The 22,344-nt window shown below is 53.1% G+C and overlaps 1 protein-coding gene and 1 long non-coding RNA gene across 3 annotated transcripts; one reads left to right on the plus strand and one right to left on the minus strand.

The window, feature by feature from the left end:
* Positions 1-300: 300 nt before the first annotated feature.
* On the minus strand, positions 301-2,532 carry LOC119471501. The gene is made up of 2 exons (XR_005200568.1): positions 2,373-2,532; positions 301-617 (listed from the first exon to the last, which is right to left on the minus strand). It is a non-coding gene; the product is annotated as an uncharacterized LOC119471501 (long non-coding RNA).
* A 10,147-nt stretch (positions 2,533-12,679) lies between these two features.
* Positions 12,680-16,165, plus strand: IRX3 (iroquois homeobox 3). Of its 2 annotated transcripts, none has more exons than XM_037739102.1 (5): positions 12,680-13,678; positions 13,848-14,964; positions 15,158-15,224; positions 15,713-15,780; positions 15,825-16,165. In XM_037739102.1, the coding sequence occupies exons 1-4, from the start codon at positions 13,412-13,414 to the stop codon at positions 15,765-15,767; spliced, it is 1,506 nt and encodes a 501-aa protein (XP_037595030.1). In that variant the 5' UTR covers positions 12,680-13,411; the 3' UTR covers positions 15,768-15,780; positions 15,825-16,165. The 2 variants fall into 2 exon arrangements, with proteins under 2 accessions (XP_037595030.1, XP_017385565.1); XM_017530076.2 differs by having other exon boundaries at positions 15,713-15,772; positions 15,818-16,165.
* The last annotated feature ends 6,179 nt before the right edge of the window (positions 16,166-22,344 follow it).

Below are 22,344 nucleotides of genomic sequence, written 5' to 3' on the forward strand. Positions count from 1 at the left end.
ACACAGTAGGTGCTCAGTTAATTTCTATTCAACGGAGCTAAACTGAAATTAGACACCCTACCTCAAGACCTGCAAGCCCAGTTAGGACGATTGTTTTAGATTTGAAAGTGTATTCGTCATCTATTGCTAGATAACAATGATTCCCAAACCTAGCAGCTTAAAACAGGGATAGACAAACTTTTCCTTAAAGGGCCACATAGTAAATTTTAGGCCTGTGGGCCATAGAGTCTTTTGCTGCAACTATTGAATAGCTACTGCTGTTGAAGTCTGAAAGCAGCCATGACAATAGGCACATTAATGAACATTACTGTGTTCCAATAAAACTTTATTTACAAAAACGAGTGGAATGTATTTTGCCAACCCTTGGCTTTGAACAACAATTTATTATGTCACAGTTTCTGTACATCAAGAATCCAGGGGCTGCTTAGCTGCGTGCATTTGTCTCAGCATTTCTCCTCGGGCTCAGTCTCATGGCCAGCCAGGGCTATAGCCATCTGAAGACTCAGTTAGGATGTGAGAGTCTGCTTCAGGCTCACCCACATGGTTGCTGGCAAGTCGCAGTTCATTGCTATGTGGGCCTGTCCATGTGCTAACTGAGTCTTCTCATGGCCTCACAGCTGTGGATGTTAGAGAGACAGAGAGTCAGAGAGGGCCAAGGCAGAAGCCACAGTCTTTTTATAACCCAATCTCAGAAGTGGCATCCTATTGCTTCATTAGAGGCAAACAATAAGTTTATCCCATACTCCAAGAGAGTAGTCACCACAAGGGCATAAGAGTCAGGAAATCAGGATGATCTTGGGAACTGCCTACCTCAGTCACTTATCTTGTCATCGATTCAGCATTCTTTATGCACCTACTATACTAAGTTGTTTTTTTTTTAATTGATCCTTTTGTTATAAAACAGAGAAAGAGAAACAAAATAAGCAAACAACCCCCCCCCCCCCCCCCCCGCAACATGAGAAAGTTCTCCATGTAATAAAAAAGATTTCCAAGGATTCATAGATACCTAGCTCAAGCAACAGTTCCTATAACAGAGATTTAAAACAAACTAACAAACAAAACAAAAAACCTAAATGACTTTTGGAGCCAGGCAGGCAGCATGAAAAGTGAAGACTATCCCTCTCAGATAGTGAATGTCAACAGAGAGCTTGGGTCCAAACTCAAGGAAGCCACTGCCCCTATTCAATTCCAGCCTCTTGTAGACTTGCCAGAATTTCAGTTACGTGTTGCCAGATCTGATTTCTCCAGAAAAGCTTAATATTGGAATTTTATATTAAATCTCCCAACTTTGAAATACGGAGATAGTGATAAGATTGTGTTACTGTCCATCAATTTCCTGTCTGTCTCAGCTTGGTTTCCCTCCATAGCAGGTCCCCACGCAAAAGCTTACCTGCAGTTGGTGTACTGGGGAAATGATCCCCGGGAGTAAGTGCAGGCCCAGGGAGTGAGACAGGGATGCGAGGGAAGCCATGTAAGGATGGGTAATTGGAGTGGGCGCTGCTCTAAGTGCTAGATGCTCTCAGGATCTTCTGAGGTGCTTACAGCATACATCTCAGAACTGCCTGCCCTCCCTGAGAACAGAGGGGAATAGTTATTCATCTGTGCCATCCCCTTTGGCCAAAGGTAGCCCCATAGGCGTTAAATCCCCTGCACTTGTAGGTGGCATGTGTGTGAGTGCTAACAGGTTCCTGCTGGTACCCAGGACACTGAATCAGAGAATTAAGAGGTATGCAGTGGGTACTGTCAGGCTAGCCCTGCTCAAGGCTTGTTGAAGCAGTGGCTGGGGTAGGAGGTGGGGCTAAAATGATTTTAAGTGATACACAGTAGGTGTTCCATAGAGTGCCCCTCCCTGCAGGGGGACAAATGCATCCCTGCCCTCTTTACTTTAAGCATGTTTACATGATTCCTTGGGCCAATGAAATATCAGCAGAAGTAGCAGGGGTCACTGCCAAACGGAAGCTTCAAGAGCCAGTCTGTGGTACACCATGACCCATTGTGCTTGGTCATGGCATTCAGCAACACTCCAGATGGAAGCTATTCTGTCAGTCTGGATCCTGAAGTGCAGAAGGCATGGAGGAATGCCATAGCAAACAACACGTAGAGTGGGTGATACCAGCCAGCAAGGTACAAGGCTTATTTGTTACTGCAGCAAAGCTTAGCCCAACCTGACTGATACAGCATTTTAACCACACCTAAAAAGAATTTTGAAACCATGCAAAATTATCAAAAAATATGGGCATTAGCCCCAAGATGCCCTTTTGTAAACTGTCTTAGAAGAACAAAATTCTAGCTTAACAAAGAAACTAACATGGTCCTTCTAGTTCACTTTGCAAACTGTGGGTTTGGGGAGTCTCTGCTCTATACTGTAATACCTTGATCTTGGTGCCAGCCATCTGCACATAAGGAGGCTTCTGGAGTTAGGCCTAGCTCCATGTCCTTCACACTGACGAGTTTAGGGAGACAGTGAGATCAACATACTAAGCATGAAGTTTGGGGCTGTCTTCTTTCTCCATCTGAGGCCTAAAGGAGTACATGAGATTGGCAAGTAAGAAGGAAGCATCAGTATGAAGATCTAAATTTCATGACCTTGCTCTCTGCTTGAGAAGAAAGAACAAAGACTCATAGACTCCCCCTTGTAAGTTCAACAGGGCTTCCCACACCAGCTCTCCAGGTCTAGTGACATTAGCAAGTAAGTGTCAACATGCACACTGAGTACAGAACCACCAAACACAGGGTGCTGATGCTCTGTCCCTACCACAGGGCCTTTGCACTTGCTGCATCCTCTGTTTAGAATAACACAAAGCAATAGAAATATAATATGAGCCACAAATGTAAACATTTGCTCATATTTTATTGGCCAAAATCTTCTAGTTCCCACATTTAAAAAAGTAAAAAGAAAAAAAAGTAAAATAAATGTTAATAGCATACTTTATTTAGCCCAACATATCCAGATGGCCCCTCTCCTTGAGGCTGGGACCCACATTTTGTTCCTCTTTGCATCTTGTTTCCTTGTACACCCCAAGAGTGACATTCAATAGATATCTCATTTCATAGTGCTTGAATGTTTGTGCCCACCAAATCTCATGGTGAAATGTTATCCCCAGTGTTAGAAGTGGGGCCTGGTGGAAGGTGTTTGGGTTATGGGAATGGATCCCTCTTGAATGGCTTGGTGCCATTCTTATGGTAATGAATGAGTTCTCACTCTATGAGTTCACAGGAGATCTGGTTGTTTAAAAGAGCTAGAGGATGGGTGTGGTGGCTCATGCCTGTAATCCCAGCACTTTGGGAGGCCGAGGTGGGTGGATCACCTGAGGTCAGAAGCTTGAGACCAGCCCAGCCAACATGGTGAAACCCCATCTCTACTAAACGTACAAAAAGTTAGCCAAGTGTGGTGGCACATACCTGTAATCCCTGCTACTTGGGAGGCTGAGGCAGAAGAATTGATTGAACCCAGGAGGTGGAGGTTGCAGTGAGCCAAGATCACACCATTGCACTCCACCCTGGGCAATAAGAGTGAAACTCTGTCTCAAAAAAAAAATAGAGCCTGGAACTTCCTCACTTTACTGCTTCCTCTCTCACCATCCGATGTGCTTGGACCCCCTTTGCCTTACACCGTGATTGTAATCTTCCTGCAGCCCTCACCAGAAGCAGATGCTGACACCATGCTTTCTGTACAGCTTGTAGAATCACGAGCCAAAATAAACCTCTTTTCTTGATAAATTGCCTAGTCTCTAGTATTCGTTTATAGCAGTGCAAATGGACTAACACATCATGCAATCATCTCCATGTGTAATCAACATTTTAAAATTAATTAAAGGAGGCCAGGTGTGGTGGCTCACACCTGTAATCCCAGCACTTTGGGAAGTAAAGGTGTACAGATCATTTGAGGTCAGGAGTTTGAGACCAGCCTGGCCAACATGGTGAAACTCCGTCTCTACTAAAACTAGAAAGATTAGCTGGGTGTGGTGGCGGGCATCTGTAGTCCCAGCTACTCTACTCAGGAGACTGAGGCAGGAGAATCGCTTGAACCCAGGAGATGGATGTTGCAGTAAGCCAGGATCAAGCCACTGCACTCCAGCCTGGGCAACAGAGCAAGACTCTGTCTAAAAAAAATAAAATAAAATAAAGATATTTTACATTCTTTGTGTTCCTCCTAAGCCTTTGAAATCTGGTGTGTATTTCACATGTTCAGCATATCTCAATTCCGACCAGTTGCATTTCAAGTGCTCCGTGGCCTCATATGGCTAGTGGCCACTGCAACCAGACATAGCAGCTCTAAAATCCCTTTTCCCCAGGTTTTTCATGACTGGTTCCACTTCCCTCAATTGTCATGTCCCCACAAAAGCCTCCTGTGATTGTGCCATTTATCTAAAGCCTTGGCCCTCCTGCCTCCTCTCGTATCACCTTGGACATTTGTTTCCTGGAGGTGCTATAAGAAATCACTCCAAACCGGGTGGCTTAAAGCAACAATGATTTACCCTCTTGAAGTTCTGGAGGCTAGAATCTGAACTCAAGGTATTGACTGTTCTCTGGTCCCTCTAAAGCCTCTAAGGGAGAAGCCTTTCTTGCCCCCTCCTAGCTTCTGGTGGCTGCCAGCAACCCCTCGCATTCCTTGGATTATAGCTGCATCACTCTAATCTCTGCCTCTGTCTTCAGGTGGCTGTCTTCTCCCTTGGGTCACAGTCTCTATGTCTTTTCTCTTCTTAGAAGGACAGCTGCCATACTGGATTAAGAGTCCACCCCACTTCAGCATCGGCAATGGATGTGTTTTCTCAGATCGCATCCCAAGGTTCTGGGAAGCATTTAACTCTGGGGAGGACACCATCCAAGCCGGTACACGGTGTGTAATTGTTTGCTTTGTAGAATGTAACGCTATCTTCAGCTGTCCTGTGTGTGTCCCTCTTCAGTAGCTGATTGCCCCACTAAAATGTAAGCTCCATTACAACAATGTACTTCTCTAACTCACTACTCTGTCCTCAGCACTTGGCACCGCTCCTGGTACATGGAAGGCACTCTGCAAATACATATTGCAAAAAAAAAAAAGAGAGAGGGAGAAAAGAAGGGGAAAATGCAGATTTTCTGGCTTGATGTGTTTAAGATGGTACATGGGACTCAAGAGAGGGCTGGGGCTAAGGAAGGGAATCAAGAAAAAGTTGGGGCTTCCTACGCATTCCTGTTGCAGGATCTTTCTTTCTATTCTTTTCTCAGGAGCTTAAGAATAGGCCCAGCTGTGACACCTGGATAGCCTCTGGGGGGTCAGAACTACTCATTCCTGTCACTCTTAGATACCTACTCTCACCCTTGCCCCACCATGGAAAAGCAGGTACCCAGCTAACCAGGAGCATGACAGAGAGAAAAGAGGAGTCACTTGCCATGTTGTCCTAGCTAGGTCCCTCACATTGGAGGACAGTGTCTATCTGCAAGGGTGTCTCATTATCACAGCTGATAATACAAAATAGGACTAACAAACTCAGCTGTCCGCACGAAATTGAGAGATGCGGGCCAGATGGGGACTGGAGCAAACCACAGCGTGTCAAGGTAGAAGGGCAGCAGCTATGAACTCCAGGTATTTGTTCTCATAAAGAACTCTTGTATTTCACAGGCTTTCAGTTTTTTTAAACAAACCCAGAGGCCTAGATTTTTAAAGGAAATCACCAAATTAGCAAACGTTAATAAGCAATTCAATCAAACAGGAGTTGGGGGAAGGCCACTATGGAGGCCAAACTAAAAAAAATAAATAAATAAAGAGGAGTGATCAGAGGCAACCTCTGATTCACAACCTCTGTTGCAATGCAATCCCTCAGTTTGTCTTTAAGAACTGAAATTTTCAGCCGGATGCAGTGGTTCATGCCTGTAATCCCAGCACTTTGGGAGAATGAGGCGAGCAGATCACGAGGTCAGGAGATCGAGACCTCCTGGCTCACACAGTGAAACCCCATCTCTACTAAGAATACAAAAAATTAGCCAGGTGTGGTGGCGGGCACCTGTAGTCCTAGCTACTTAGGAGGCTGAGGCAGGAGAACCGCTTGAACCTGGGAGGCAGAGGTTGCAGTGAGCCCAGACTGTACCACTGCACTCCAGCCTGGGCAACAGAATGAGACTCTGTCTCAAAAAAAATAATAAAAAGAATCTGAAATTTTCAAACAGCGTGGGTGGGAACAAGTCAGAACTCTGTTGCATAGACTCATGCAGGTAGGCTGAACAACAAGAAGCAAGTCAAGGAACAGTTCCAGACATCCATAGGTAGGCCTAAGCAAACCAGAACACCTTCTTCCTCTCCCTCAATCTAGCTGCTAGCGGGGATAATGGACCCTTGCCTCCAGTTGTATTTTTGCCCAAATCCTCTCCAATGTTTGTGGGAAGTGTGAAGATTTAGGGGGAGGGAAGGTTTGGGCTGCCTGATTGCCCCTTTTCTTCAGTCAAACCAGGGACTAGTCTTTCGGCATCCCTCCTCCAAACTCCCATCATCACCTCCCCAAGCCCCCAAAAGCCCTGCTTTTCCCCCCCAAAGGGATCATAGTTAAAAATATCAGACAGGATCCTAGCCTGGGCTTTGCAAAACTCTCTAAGCCTCAGTTTCCCCATCTCTAAGATTAGAGTTAGGTCATAACCCAACTTTGCACAAATTTTGTACATAATGTGTGCATATGAGAGAAGGGTACTGTTCCTCCAGTGTGGCCCCAAACCAAGGTACACATATTGGTGAACACAGAGGGGCTGGACTTCACACCCTTCTAGCCCTTTGACTGGGTGCCCTTGTTCAGTGAACATCCTGTACTACCACACGTGGCCACCCTGGAGAGCCTCTCACTTGTAGACTTATAGTGAGAATTAAATATGATACTGTTAGAAAATGTTTAACACAATTATTTGCTAAATAATAATAATGAATCAACATGTTATGTTTTTAATCTGAAATTTTTTACATGTTCTTTAATAGTCCTAAATAGTCCAGCTCTTGAGGTCCTTAATATTATTTTAGGTAGGTGCAGTCTGGGATCAGAAAATTAAATTAACATTGAATTAAATAAACATTGAATAGTGAGAAACATTTTCTTTTTGATTGTCTCATTTCTTCTGAGAAAGATTCAGTATTGAACATCCCCAACACTTGCTAATGACACACACACACACACACCCCTGAACCTCTAAGAGTCTTTCCAAGCCAGCAGAACAGCTAAAATGTATTAACATTGCTTGGTTTTAGCTGTATTTATCTTTTACCATTTCCTTTTCTGGTGAGTAACAGCTACTTTTCAATTTACAGTGGTAGTATCAGGTTTTCTTTCCAAAAATATGTACTTAGGTTTTCAAACTGAGTCAATTTAAGGAAAAATGTTAAGTAAATAATAAAGGCGGTAGCAGAAAGCTTGAAGTTTGGGAAACTCGACACTAGACAATTCCAGACAAGGCCAGACCTTGATGTCCTGAATTCCCAGCAAGGCTCACGTCGATTCCCTACAAGCTCAATTCAGAGTTTGCGCCTGGAAGCTCCTGACTTTCATAACCTTCTGCTTATTGAGAGGCGCGCCTGGGTCACGCCTCCTGAGCTCCTTGGACCTTCTCAGGGAGGGGCAGTCAGTCTCTCCTGAATGACTCAAACGGGCTCTGCTCTGGCTAAGTCCAGGCAGGACCAGGGTCCTGACAGCCAAAAGGCCTGCGCGCAACCTCTCCTTGCCAGCCATGCCAAGGCACCCTCCAAGATTAACGAGGAGCGAGTGCAGCAGGGTACACAGTGTGACTGTGTTTGATCTGCGACGTGTCACTCGGAATCGCAAACAATTTATTGCCAATAGACGACGTTGTCAGCCACTAATTTTCTGGTGGCGCTCCATCACAGGCCTCTCAACATCAGGGGAGGGGCTCAGAGGCCGGTGGGCAGGAGGCTCAGAGGAGCCGTCGCAAGCCAGCCGGGGGTTACTGTAACGAGGCTTTAATGAGGGGAGCGCGCCGGCCTTTGTCGAGAAACCCGAGGAGGAGGCGGCGGCCGGTCAGGAGCTCGGCAAGGTCGCTTCCTCCCCCGGTCCCCAGAGCCCGGGAATCCAGAGAGGGTTAGCAGCGGCCGCCAGGCCGGGTGCCTACCGAGGTCCTCGGCCCGAACCACCCTCGCCCACTCCGAATTGCGAACTGCGGCAGGAAACACAATATTTCCAAGCAACAATGCAAACGCGCTCATTACCATCTCCTCAATATGCCTGAAGAAAATGCGCAGCGCTGGCCGAGCTCCCTCACAGGGCTCTGGCCTCAGCGTCCAATAAGGCGACAAATTCATCTACCAGGATGAATGAGGAGGGGGCACCGGGGAGGCCGGGGAGGCCGATCCAAGGGGGCGCGGAGGGTGGGGTACGGATCCCGGAAAGGGAGAGAAGAGAGAATATTTAAGGAGAGGAGAACCTGAGAGACAGAACAAGAAATCCAAGGAGGAAATAGGAAAGGGTCCGGATGAAAGAGGGGAGGAAAGAAAGAAAATTAGAAACAAGAACTGAGGGTGGGGTAAAGGGACACAGTCACAGACTCAGGAAGAGGAAAAAAGAAGAAGCGGGTGAGGGAGGGAACAGAAGGGAGAAAAGTGAACTGAAAAGTGGTCCAGGGCAAAGGCATAAAAGCAACACAAATAAGGGAGCGGAGGAAAGAGAAGAAAAAATTTAGAAATCGAAGACAGAGGAAATGTGAAGGACAGACTGAGGGGAATAGAAAAACAAAGGCATGGGGGAGGGGGCTGCTCAAGTCAGGTAGAAAACGGATGATCTCGGAGAGATAAAGGAAAAGAAATTATTCCCTCCGAGGGCCAGATTCTTCCATCCAGGCCATCTGGGCGCTGCGCCTCTCCAGCCGCTCAGAGACGCAGGGGAGTGAGCCAGGTCGGGGGAGGCGCAGGGGCGGAGCGGGGGTCAAAGGGCCCACCGGCCTCGCGCCCCACCTCCGGCATCCCGACCCGCTCCCGGGTGCCCAGCCCTGGCCCGGGATCCACCCTGCGCGTCGCGGCCCGCCACCGCCGCTGCACCATTAGGGCCGGCGGCGTCTCCCGCGCTGACAGCAAAGTTGGCAAAGTTTCCCCCTAAGTTTCCCCGTCGCTTCTCCGGACCTAGGAAGGGCCTCCGAGTCCCTGGTGGCTGGTGGGAGCGGCAGCACCCTCCGGAGAGCTCGGGAGGCCCCGGGTCCGCGTCTCCTGGGATGCTGGTAGTCCGGATTCCTGGCCAAATACGAATTCCACTCGGTACGGACGCCAGGCCACGCTCTCGGGAGTCCGCGGCTGCTAATAGCAGAGAAAGAGAATGCGAAAGTGAGAGAGAGGGAGAGAAGGAAAAAAAAATATTCTCAGCTCAATTTAAGTCTCATGGAAAGGGCTTACAACTGTAATTAAATCATTAAATTCTTGTCTACGCTTCACAGAGCGGAGAGAAATTAACTTCCCACCAACCTCATTTTCTATTTGAACATGAAATAATGATTTTCTGCCCGTCTAATTACAAAGCCAACATCTGATCAAGCCAGCATCCAGAGGGGATTATCGCATGCACGAGTATTAGACCTCATTACCAGCTTGAGTGCAAAATTATTACATCTTGTAATTGGATGGTGAGATTTATATACAGATCGGCCCGGTTTCTGTAAGATTGTAATTACAAGCTTCGTTGGTTAGCTACTTATCAGAACTTTGCAGGAAAACAAAACAAATGACTGAGGAAAACGAGCATTTCATTAACCTGTAACCCGAGCGCGAGGGGGAGGGAACGGTGGGAGCGCGCGCCGCAGCGTCTGCAGGAAGCGCGGGGATCGCCGGCCGGCACCGCAGCCGGCGGAGGGACTTCGGGCCTCGGAGGGAAGGCTAGAAGATGGGCCTGGGCTGGGAGACCCAGGGCGGCAGCGGCTCCCCTCGACGGGGACGCGTGCGCACCGTGAGGCTGGGCGAGGAGGGGACAGAAAGCGGGCCTGGCGACTCTGGGCTCGTGTGCAGTGCGCGGCGCAGCCCCCGGAGCCTGGCGGGCCGCAGGCCCGGGGCACACGTCGGGCAGGGGCTCCCGGTGCGCATCCGGCGCACAAGCGCCCAGCGTGTGCGGTGGACAGACACCCTCTACGAACACTCCCCGCGCCCGGGGCCGCACTGAGAGCGCCTGCAGCGAGTCTCCAAAGCGCTTTGTGCGCTGGAAATGTTGAAAGAAGGCGAGAAGCTGGAGAAGCTTCTGCCTGAAGCGCGTTCGTGAGCGCGACTCCCAAATCTACTTTTGTACACCTGCTTTTCTTCCCTGTGCCAGTGTGTCACTTTGACCATTTAATCTGTTGGACTAAAAATCCCTGGAAAAGGTTCAGCTGCCTTCGGACCCTCGAGCTCAGCCCGCAGCCGGGCTCCACTGGCCGGGTCGAGTTGGGTGACCACGCCACGTTGGGACGCGGCTGCCTGGGACGCTGAGTCTCGACGTGGCACGCAGATCGCCCTGCCAGATCAAGGCTGTTCCCAGCTGGAAACTAGGGTAGCCAGGAGGCCGCTACTGCTCGAGGCCTGGGGAGCCAGGAGGGACCTAACTATGCGAGGTTCTTGGGTCGGCGTCCCGGTCTGTAGGTTCACCCTCTGAGCTGTGGGCGCCCCCCAGCCGGCCTGAGTCCCTAAGAACCGCCAGGCCCTTCCCTGGCCTCTTTCTCGCCTCCCGCAGTCCGATGCAGCCAGGTCGATAGCTGGTTAATGCGGAAGGAGCATCTCCGAGGCTCATTTTTGTGTTTTTTCTTTTCCTTCTGAAAAAAAGCTCAATTAAATATCGGGAGTCTCATCCCGTCACTTACAGCGCAGCCCCATTCCACACACACACACGCGCGCACACACACACACACACACACACGAATCTCGCTCTCGGCTTCCCTCGGTCTGGTACTACCACTTTGTGCAAACACTAGGACTTCAGGGCCGTCGAGGCTTGAGGTCTGACATCTAGGAAACATCCGGAAAATTATGTTGCTCTCGATTTTGTAACCCCAAGATTCTTCGCGTGAAGGTGAACCCAATATTCCCTATGCCACATTCTGAGAGGTTTGAACGGAAACGAAATCAGGCATCGAGGAGATATTTCAAAGCCAAGGCGGCCCCTGATGACGCCTTCTCGGGTGGGGCTCCTGAGAAGGCACCAGCCTCCCCTGCACCAGGCAGAGGCCGAGGGAAGGTGACAGCGAAGCTGCTCCGATGCAGTGTGAGAATACCCCACTATCCCTCATTGCTCCCCAAACCTGGTCTTCCCCAAACTTTCCCTTGTTTCCTCCCCCGCTCCCCGCCCTCCGCCCCCGTAAGGTTTTTGGCATTCGCACCTACTGGAGTCGCGCGGATCGATGCCAAAACCCAAGGCGAGGTGGGAGGTGGGAGGTAGGAGGTGGGCCGTGGGGGTGGGATCAAAACTGTGTGTCTGCAGTGGAAGTGGAAGCATCTTTCATTCCAGAGCTGGGCTTCCCAGAGCTGTGATCAGAGACATCCGGGGCCAAGACCCTCTGATCGCCTCTGATCCCGCCACTCTGGTGGAATTCGAATTCGATTCCTGGATCCATTCATCCAATGTAGACGGTTTCCGCCTCTGAACTGGGGCTGTCCACTCCACGGCAGAGTTGCCACCCCTGTTTTGTCCCCGGGGCGTGCCCACTGCAGGGCTGGCCGGTGCGTGGGTCGTCGCCGCGGCCTAAAGCTCTGAGCCCCCAGCCGCAGCAATGCTAGGAATTTCAATGCCTCTGTCGGCTGCACGCCCTAATCCGTGAAGGTGCGCGCCAGATCCTAGGATTTCAAGTTTGATTTAGGAAATATCCCATCATCAAACCAAAACTCTGCCTCCCTTCCCCACCGGAGGCGGTGGGAGGATCCTTGCAGAGAGAAAAAGGGTTGGCGCGGGAGCAGGGGTAGGAGTCTTGCAAATAAGGATCTCTACAGATGAAAATGCCAATATAGAAACTTCTCGAAGAGCTCTCCAAAAGTTCCTAGGCCTCTGTCGCCCGGCGCCCTTCTCCTCCCCCATTCCCAGCCGCCTGGGGCGCTGGCCTGCAACGCCGATTTGTGGCCGCTCCTTATACTTCCAGCCACCCCCGGGCTGCCACCCTTCAGCTCCCGGACCCAGCCCGCCATTTTTAGTAAGGGATTCGCACACGGACCCAAGGGCGGCGGCGTTAAGCGGCTAATCTCAGGGTTCGGTCCTCCAGGATGGGGGCTGCCTCGGCCCCGCAGGGCAAGGAGGTGGCCTCTAAGACACAATTAGGACGCACTCCCTCGCTCCCCACCCCCACGCCGGCTGCTAGCTCCCTCCCTACGCGGCTGAAAGTGGCTGGGAGTCCAGAGGTGCGAGCCGCAAAGGGGGCCCGGGCACCGGGGAGCCACAGGAGCCAGCCTCCGCCCCGGCTGGTCCCGCGCCTAGGCGTGCGGAGAGGCTCAGAGGGGCGGGAGGCGGGAGGGGCGAGCTGACCCTGCACTCACCCAGTCCCTAAGCCTCTCGCTCCACCGCCCCGCGCGGGCAGGAGGGGGCGGGCAAGGACTAGCGGCGCCCCAGCTCCCGCCCCTGCCCAGCCCCGCCCTGCGCGCGGGATCCGCGGGGGTGGGCGGCCTCGCCTGTAAGGCGCCCAGGCGATTGGCGACTCCGGGAAGAGACGCAGGGAAAAGTCGAATAAGAGGGCGCGACGTCAGACCCGAGATTTGGGGAAGGGCGAGGGAGGGGGTGGAAGGGCGGGGACGGACAGACAGACACCGACACACACCCCCTGCGCGGCACCCTAAGTGTCCACAACTTTAGGCTGCCTCACTTAGCTCGGGGCACAGAGGCTGGAAAGGTTGGGGGAAGTGTTGTGTGAGTAAAGAGAGAACTGAAGTAGTGAGAGAGAAAAAAGTGAAGAGAACCGACCGGAGAGGAAAAGCCATCGTGAGAAAGGGAAAGAGAAGGGGAGAGGAGAAAAGGGAGTTTCCTAGCGTCCAGGGCAGTGCGGGAGCCCGAAGGAGCGGAAGCGATCCTGGGGGGAAAGAGAAGTGCAGAGAGGGGAGGGGAGAGGAAGGGCGAGGAGGGGGAGTGAAAACTAGAGGAGGGCAAAGGAAGCGAGGCGCGACACTGCTGGGGAGAGGAGGGCAGTGAGGAGCGAGGCCGGGCAGAGGCAGCTCCGGCGGCCGAGAGGAGGGAGCGCGGCGCGGAGAGGAGGGGCTTGCGCACTGTAGAAATGTCAATCAGAGCCCGGAGCCCCGAGAATCTCCGCCAATCTGTTCCGACCTGACCTGGCTCCTCGCCGCCGCCGCCGCCGCCGCGGAGCAGATCAATAGGGGAACTCTGAGCACAGCGCAGCGCGGGAGGCAGCGCGGCCCCAGCCCGGCCCAGCCCCAGATGCGCGCCGGAGCCCGCAGGCGGCGCTGAGCTGGGCGGCCCGGGGGCCGGGACCCCTCTCCGTCCGTGCCCCGCGGGCCACCATGTCCTTCCCCCAGCTCGGATACCAGTACATCCGCCCGCTCTACACGTCCGAGCGCCCGGGGACCGCTGGCGGCGGCGGCGGCAGCGCGGGGGCCCGGGGCGGTCCGGGTGCCGGAGCCTCGGAGCTGGCCGCCTCGGGATCCCTGTCCAACGTGCTCTCATCCGTGTACGGGGCGCCCTACGCCGCGGCCGCTGCGGCCGCCGCCGCCCAAGGCTACGGCGCCTTCCTGCCCTACGCCGCGGAGCTGCCCATCTTCCCGCAGCTGGTAAGAGCCCGCGGAGCCGGGGAAGGAGGGGTTGGCAATGGGGCGCAGGGCGAGCTGAGCGCGCGGGAGTCGAACTAGCGGGGTGCAGGCCAGGAGGGGGAGGCAGCGACGGCAGGGGCTCACCCGCGCTCCCTCTGCGCGTGTCCCTTCCTTCTCCATGTGCGTACAGGGCGCGCAGTATGAGCTAAAGGACAGCCCTGGGGTGCAGCATCCGGCCGCGGCCGCCGCGTTTCCGCACCCGCACCCCGCCTTCTACCCGTATGGCCAGTACCAGTTCGGGGACCCGTCCCGTCCTAAGAACGCCACCAGGGAGAGCACCAGCACGCTCAAGGCCTGGCTCAACGAGCACCGCAAGAATCCCTACCCCACCAAGGGCGAGAAGATCATGCTGGCCATCATCACCAAGATGACCCTCACCCAGGTGTCCACCTGGTTCGCCAACGCGCGCCGGCGCCTCAAGAAGGAGAATAAGATGACTTGGGCGCCTCGTAGCCGCACGGACGAGGAGGGAAACGCTTACGGGAGCGAGCGCGAGGAGGAAGACGAAGAGGAGGACGAAGAGGACGGCAAACGCGAGCTAGAGCTGGAGGAGGAGGAGCTCGGGGGGGAGGAGGAGGACACGGGGGGCGAGGGCCTGGCGGACGACGACGAAGACGAGGAGATCGATTTGGAGAACTTAGACGGCGCGGCCACGGGGCCTGAGCTGTCCCTGGCTGGGGCAGCGCGCAGGGATGACGACCTCGGCCTGCGACCCATTTCGGACTCCAAAAATAGCGACTCGGAAGACAGCTCTGAGGGCTTGGAGGACCGGCCACTGCCGATCCTGAGTCTGGCTTCAGCGCCACCACCAGTGGCTGTGGCCTCGCCGTCTCCTCCCTCGCCCCCCGTGGGCCTGGACCCCTGCGGTCCTGCACCAGCGCCTGCCTCCGCCCTGCAGAAGCCCAAGATCTGGTCCCTCGCGGAGACTGCCACAAGCCCAGACAACCCGCGCCGCTCGCCTACCAGCGCTGGGGGGTCTTCACCCGGGGCAGCCGTTGCGCCTCCCGCCCTGCAGCTCTCTCCCGCCGCCGCCGCAGCTGCAGCTCACAGACTGGTCTCAGCGCCGCTGGGCAAGTTCCCGGCTTGGACCAACAGGCCGTTTCCAGGCCCGCCGCCCGGCCCCCGCCCGCACCCGCTCTCCCTGCTGGGCTCGGCCCCTCCGCACCTGCTGGGACTTCCCGGAGCCTCGGGCCACCCGGCTGCCACTGCCGCCTTTGCTCGGCCCGGAGAGCCCGAAGGCGGAACAGGTGACTGCTGAGCTCAGGGCGCGGAGCGGGGGCGGGCTCTGAGGGTCGTGCCGGAGCTGGCCGGGAGGGGAAGGGCCCGGGGCGGGGAGTGGGGGCAGCAGGGCGCGTCCCTCTCGTCTGTTGCTTTCTGCGCCCTGGGCGCCGGAATCGAGCGCTCTAAAGGCCCTCCTTTTTCTTCCCCCGCTTCCCTTAGATCGCTGTAGTGCCTTGGAAGTGGAGAAAAAGTTACTCAAGACAGCTTTCCAGCCCGTGCCTAGGCGGTAAGAGACCCCGAGGTTGGGGGGCTGGGGAGGGGGTGCTGGCTGGCGGGGAAAGGAGAGAACGCGGAGCACCACTAACTGCCTTCTGCCCCGAGGAGGGGGGAACCCTGCTGGTACGCGTTTTGTAAAAGGGGACGAAAGTCATTTCTTCAGTCGGCCCTGCGTCAGCTCTCCAGGCCTAACCCAGGCACCCCAGGTGCAGCCGGAGGGTACAGCGCTGGGGGGAGCCTTGCGTGGCTGGGCCCATAGGCCCCTGGGGAGGGTGGCGGCTCTCTGACGCCCACCTTTTTACAGCCCCGCACCTCGGATCCTGACTCCTCGTCCCCACCTTAGTTAAACCCCAACACACACATCAACAACTGGACATAATTTTACATTACGACACCTCCCTGATCCTCGGCCCCAAGCCAAGTAGGATCACCCCGCCCTAGGCAGCCTTTGCGTCTGCGAATCTCACCTCTTTTGCTACTACTGTCTCTCTCTTCCAGGCCCCAGAACCATCTAGACGCCGCCCTGGTCTTATCGGCTCTTTCCTCATCCTAGTTCTTAAAAAAAAAAAAAAAAAAAAAAAAAAAAAAAAAAAAAAAAAAAAAAAAAAAATTTAATGGTTGTAATAATTGTAAAAAAAAAAAATCGCTCTGTATAGTTACAACTTGTAAGCATGTCCGCTTATAAATACCTAAAAGCAAAACTAAACAAAAAGAAAGAAAAATAAATAAAACCAGTTCTCCTTAGCCCTCCCCAAGTCGCTTCTGTGGCACCCCGCATTCGCTGTGAGGTTTGTTTATTTGGTTGATTTTGGGGGGTGGAGTTTCAGTGAGAATAAACGTGTCTGCCTTTTTGTGTGTATATACAGAGAAATGTACATATGTGTGAACCAAATTGTACAAGAAAGTATCTATTTTTGGCTAAATAAATGAGCTGCTGCCACTTTGACTATACCCCGCCTGTCTGTCCCCTCGACGGATCTGTTTGGTGGTTTTTTGCTTTTTGAGTTTTTCCCCCTCAGCTATTTGAGAATCCGCGGGAAAGGACCAGAGACGAGTCAGGAGCGAGTAGTCAAAGGACAGCAATAGCGGAGGAGGCGCAGAAGTGGCGGGGCTGGGACCGCGGCAGCAGGAGAGGTGGCTGGAAAAGTACCTGGGGGGCCGAGAGAACCAGAGCAGGAGACAGATGGGAAACTCCGGCAAGATTCTTTACTGAGAGGCGGGAAACTGGGCCCGACCCGAAGGTCTACGGGAGCAGCCGCGGGGTCTGGGGACCTTCTGTGGTGACCTTGCCGAAAAGATTTAGAGAAGGTCCTGGACATAGCGGGGTTAGCCTGCGTGGGTGGCGGGGCGTGTTCTCATCACTCCCCTTGTCCCCATTCTTTGATCGACACGTTGAGGCTTTCTCCGTGTTACTCGTAAGACGCTGTGAGAGCCCAGATGCCATCCTCCTTTCAACCCGGTTGCACCCCTTTCCTCTTTACAGATGCCAGGGCGTGGGGTGACAGTGAAGGCGGATATGGAGAAGAGGGGAATCTTAGGGATGCGTATCATCCCTCTAGAGGATGTGTGACTGCCCAGCTCTAGTTGAGGGTTGGGGAGCCCGGGTCCCGGCAGCATCTGTGCGTCTCGGTACCCTGGTGGGTTTTCCCACTTGACCTGGAAGAGGCATCCTGCTACGGTCCCCACGCGGAGGTTGCGGGGGTGTCGGACCGCCACACCTTTCAAGCCGGGACTCCGGCTCCAGGCGGGCCTGGGGTGGGCGGGCAGGGGGAGGGAGCCGAGAAATTTGGGGCTGGAGCTCCCTCTACAGGACAAAGGGGACACTCGGCGCCTCGGCTCCTTGGCCTCTCCACCCGGCCGCGCGCCGCGCCCCCTCCGCGCCCTCTTTTTCCTCTGGCAGTCAGCCAGCCAACCTTGCCCAACTTTGACTTGAAGAAATTGTAGGAGGTATTTGGGCGAGTGACGCCTCGGGGTAAGAAGGAGAGACAAATTTTTTGCCCCCGCCCCCACGTTAGTAAAGATACAGTGTGGCCAGATGCGGGGTGTCTGGCCCGCAGAGTGGCGCGTGTGACAGCCTCACGCGTTCCAGGGAAGTATGGGAAGAGCACACACCCCGAAGCCACGGAACAAGTCACGGCTATATTGCACACCTTCGAGGCTTGGCGGCAGCAGAGCGGAGCCCGACAGGACTGGGTTTGCGGGCCCAGAGGCCCGCGCTACGCCTCTGACGTCCCCTCCGCGAAGGGCGATCAGGGTGCGGCGGCGCCCCAGGGGCTAGTGGGGAGGGAGCTCTGTCGGCCTCTGTGTCACTCTACGGGTGCACAGAGGTTCGGCGAACCGCGAGTGGACACCCGCCAAAGCCGCTCCGCAGCTGGCTTGCTCCTCCGGCCCCTTCCCCAGAGGCCAAAGAGATGTCTCCTCGGCTCCCCAGCCTTCCCCCTCTTTGTTAACGGTGTTTCTGGGGTTCAGGCACCTTCCCAGTTCGTAAGCTCAGACTGAGGTTTCGCTCTGGCCCTCAGGCTCGCAGCGCCTCCAGATATGGAGCCCGCTCGTCCCCGCGGACTTGTATCTGAGGCCCGGACGACAGGACCGGGGCGGAGGCTGGTTACCACACTGAGTGACTTTATAAGGACAGCACTCGGACACCCTTCAGCTCACATCTCACAAGCTTAACTGTGGCACCGACCCTGCTCCCACTTACCGCCTGTGAAACCTGAGGCAGACTATCCACTTCCCTGAGCCCTTATCTCCTCATCTGCAAAATGGGAATAATGAGGGAGAACCAGGCAGTTTTCAGGCTGAGATGAAGCATGTCCAGGTGTCCAGGGCTCACACGAGGTAGATGGGCAGAAGCAGCCTTACTCTTTTTTTCTTTTTTACTTTAGAGACAAGATCTCACTCTGTTACCCAGGCTGGAGTGCAGTGGTGCAATCATCGCTCACTGCAGCCTCAAACTTCTGGGCTCAAATGATCCTTCGGTATCAGCCTTCTACTCACTGGAACTACAGGCACACACCACCACGCCCAGCTATTTTATTATTATTATTATTATTATAGAGACAGGATCTCTCTATGTTGCTCAGGCTGGTCTTGAACTCCTGGCCTCAAGCGATCCTCTAACCTCAGCCTCCCAAAGCACTAGGATTACAGGCTTGATCCACAGCACCTGGCCATCTTACTATTAAAATTACATTCCAGAATCTCCCGACTTTGTTTTTTAAACTCCCAGCAGTATTCCACTCCACCCCTTTCATTAGCCATAAAAGTGAGGGGTCTATATTCAGGCATCCCAGGATCCTTTGCAACCCCAGCTCAGCTCAGCAAGAGGAAACTTTTCAGACAGAGGCACAGCAGACAGGGGCCTGTGATCATGGAGGTGACAGCAGAAGTTAAGCAACCTCTCTACACTGAACACCACCCAAAAAGAGGTAGGGGATCTGCTCACAGCCAGATGGGTATGGAGAAGCAGGCGGAGCTTCAAGAGGCCTGAGTGCGGGTCTCCAGGTTTTACTCTGGTGGAGACCCATCCCAGGGTTAATGGTCCTTGCATGAGCTGCCTTCTGTCCCCACTGAAAGAGCAGTATATTTAGGTACCAGAAGAGACTTGGTATAAACCTAGGATTAGTCCCCATGCATCGGTATCATATCTTAATCACATAGAACACATGAGGTCTCAACTGGTCCCAAGTTGACCCCAATAAAATAAACTAAACAAAACAAAAAAGGAATCCCATAGCTTCTCAGCTGCAAGAGGGAAGAGAGGACAGTCCTCTCGGCATCTCTTTCACTTGACAGAGTTCCCATTTCTTCTCCTCCTCCTCCCAGAACTTCCTCCCTAAGCCTTCCCCTCATCTCCCTCCTCTCAGGGGTCCGTAGAATGCCTCCACCCTTATATCCTGTCCTTAAATTCTTAAAGGGAAAACAGGCAGGAGAGAAGGAGGGAGACCCTGGGAATCTCATCTCTGGCCCTGATTAAGCTTCAATTAGAAATAAAATATGTCAATCACTCTGCCTGGAAGGGGTTCCTGCTGTCGGGGCTGGTTATGCAAAGCACTCCAAGGTGTGTGGGGATAATCAATTAGGTCAGAGGAGGGAAAGTGTGGCACTGCTTCCCTCATTATCTGCACGGAGCTGGGGAGCGGGGGAGCATCCTGGAACCAGGCAGCCAGAGGAGAATGAAATTATCTCCCTAAGTGATTGTCCACCTCTGGGACCAGCTCATTAATGGTTTCCAATTGAATTTCTCTCCAGGGGACTATAGGAAGGGGGAGGTGGAGTCAAGCTAGAAAACAACGTGGAGTGTCCAGAGGGCAGGTGCAACAGAAGCCACTCACCTGTCCCAGGTGAGGGCCCCCTCTATCAGGTGGCTGTTCCCTGAGCAACTTGAGGGCAGCTGGACCCAAAGACTCCGCTGTCTTAGTCCTGCATGAGTTTTGCAAGGTCTGCCATAGGGATTGAATGCTTGGGTAAGAATTGGATGTCAGACATTTTCTGTTTTAGTTTTACTGAGAGTTTTTGCTGGGGACTTGCTTTGGACCTAATTGTTTGTATCCTTCTGGAAATGTCCTCTGTATCCTACAGTTTCTGGTCGCAGGTACCCTTCACCCCCATCGAGTAAAAATGGGCAGTGGCGGGTTTGTAAAAATGGTGTCAGTGATGAAGTAAGACCAGCTTGGGTGCGGGCAGGTCGCATACTCTCTCTAGGCCCACTTTTGACATCTAAGCAATGGAGGGCTTGGATTAGATGAATTTATCCAAGCTTTCTTCCAAATCCAGTGTTGTCTAGGATTAGGCATAAAGGTTCAAAGGTCATTCTGGAGGTGACGGGGCCCTATGACCTCTCTGGATACTGCCTCTTGATCCTAATTTGCTGCTGTCCTTTGATTCAGCCAGCCAACTTGGCCACATTAAAAACGCCCATCTAGGCCCAGTGCAGTGGCTCACACCTCTAATCCCAGCACTTTGGGAGGCTGAGGCGGGTGGATCACAAGGTTAGGAGATCAAGACCATCCTGACAAACACGGTGAAACCCGGTCTCTACTAAAATACAAAAATTAGCCAGGTGTGGTAGGACACACCTGTAGTCCCAGCTACTTGGGAGGCTGAGGCAGGGAAATTGCTTGAACCCGGGAGATGGAGGTTGCAGTGAGCTGAGATGGCGCCACTGTCTTCCAGCCTGGGCAACAGAGCAAGACTCCATTTAAAAAAAAAAAAAAGTGCCCATCTATTGCTTGACCAACCTAGCTTTGACACAGCTGATGCTCCCCTCTGAGGTGGCTCAGGCCCCTCCAAAGGCCATCCCAATGGTCTGATAGAAAAGCACTATGAAGGCATCTCTTTTCGAGGTAAGGTGATGGTTGGAAGGGGTCTTAAGAGTAAAGCAGTTGTCCTCAACCAGGCCATTGTGTCTTCCCCCTGCCCCTTCCATGGGGATATTTGATACTGTCTGGAGTCATTTTTGACTGTCAGAACTAAGGTAAGGGTGCTACTGGCATCTCGTGAGTAGCGGTCGGGTGCCACAGAACAATCCTCCACAGCAAAGAGTTATCTAGCCCCAAATTTCAGTAGTGCTGAGACTGAGCAACATACAGTTGAGGCAGGGAGAGGTACCTACGGCAGCCACAGCAAGTATTATCTCCCACAAGCCACAGCTTTGTTGAAACATTAAAGCCAGGTATTAAGCAGAGCGTTTTTGTTCTTTAAAAACTTTTGGCCCTGGAACAGGGAAGTCAGGTGAGACAGGGAGCAAACAGGAAACTATGTGAGCCTGGGGAAAAGATGGGGTTCAACTCAGCCTGCTGCCCAGGGCCAGAGCATCCGGAGGTAAAACCTAGGGTGAAAGAGAGGGAGTCACCTCCATTGAGATGTGTGTCTGGAACGCTGGGGCCTGGTTCCCTTGAATCTTAATGTCAGATGCAGGTTACTAGTAGGTTCTAGCCGATGAGAGATTAACGAGTGGGATTTTTGCCTTGTACGCTTGTATTTATTTACTTGCTTATTTTTCGCATGTGTGTGTGGGCGTGCACGTGTGTGTGTGTGTGTGTGTGTGTGTGTGTGTCGTGTCAGGGAGCAGGAGGGAGACAAAGGCAGAGTAAGTTCACACTCTGGGCCTGGCTGGCCAGGACGGGAAGGCTGTGATTTCATGGCTTTTGTCCTGGGTGGCGAGCTGCATTCTCTCACTGCACCAAGCCGCTAACAAGTGGGCCCGCAGCCCTCCGGGGCCTTTGGAGTGCACTCATCTGAGAGATTGTGCTTTTCTCTGCCGCTCAGATTTATTTTGCCAAAGTTACAGGGCAATTATGGAAATGCGCCCTTTGAAGCTGGGCTGATTTCTCTTTATTTTCTTCTCCCTGACAAAGCAGAGCTTCCCTGCCTCTTGCTGGTCTCTCTCTCCTCTCTCTCTTTCCTCTTTTTTTCCTGATATTTATTAGATAGCAGGAGTTTCCAGAGGTAATGTGAAAAAATCTTTTAAATGGTGATAAAAATGCATACAGATTAAAATGAAGTCACTATTATTTGAGAGAGAGAGAGAGAGAGAGAGAGAGTGTGTGTGTGTATGTGTGTGTGTGTGTGTGTGTGTGTTTAAAGGACTTTGATAACCAGAAGAGGAGAAATGGATTCAGGAAAGCAGAAGACAGACTCTTCCTGCCCAGATAGTGGGTGCGTGACACCCTAGCCGAACCTGAGGCCGAAGCAGCATGGCTGTCCCACAGGCTGGCCGTGGACTGGCCCAGCCACCCAACGCCCCTGCAATCCGCAGCTCCGCAAACTGAGCAGAAGCACTCGGCTTCCTTCCTTACGCCTGGGGAACGAGAGGCTGAGGCTCCACAGAGCACAGAGCGGTGCTTTCTGGGTTTGGTAAATTATTCATCACTGGAGCATGGAATCTGGAGGCTCCATGTGAGCCAGCCCCACTGATTTCTCTCCTCCACCCCACTTTGACACTGAGGCGTTGAGGAAAAGTGTCTGAAGCCCGATGGCATCCACCTCAGTGCTGGTGAGGCCTGTGGAGGGGACAGCAGGCCTGGACTGCTGGGTGTACGGGCGCCTCTGTGTCCATTTCTTAGAGTGGCTTTGAAGTTTTCTTTGTCCACATTTTTGTTTGCCCCTTCCTTCCTCCCTTCCTGTCT

This window comes from Cebus imitator, unplaced genomic scaffold, assembly GCF_001604975.1.
Source record: "Cebus imitator isolate Cc_AM_T3 unplaced genomic scaffold, Cebus_imitator-1.0 Scaffold63, whole genome shotgun sequence".
Classification (NCBI taxonomy): Eukaryota; Metazoa; Chordata; class Mammalia; order Primates; family Cebidae; genus Cebus; species Cebus imitator.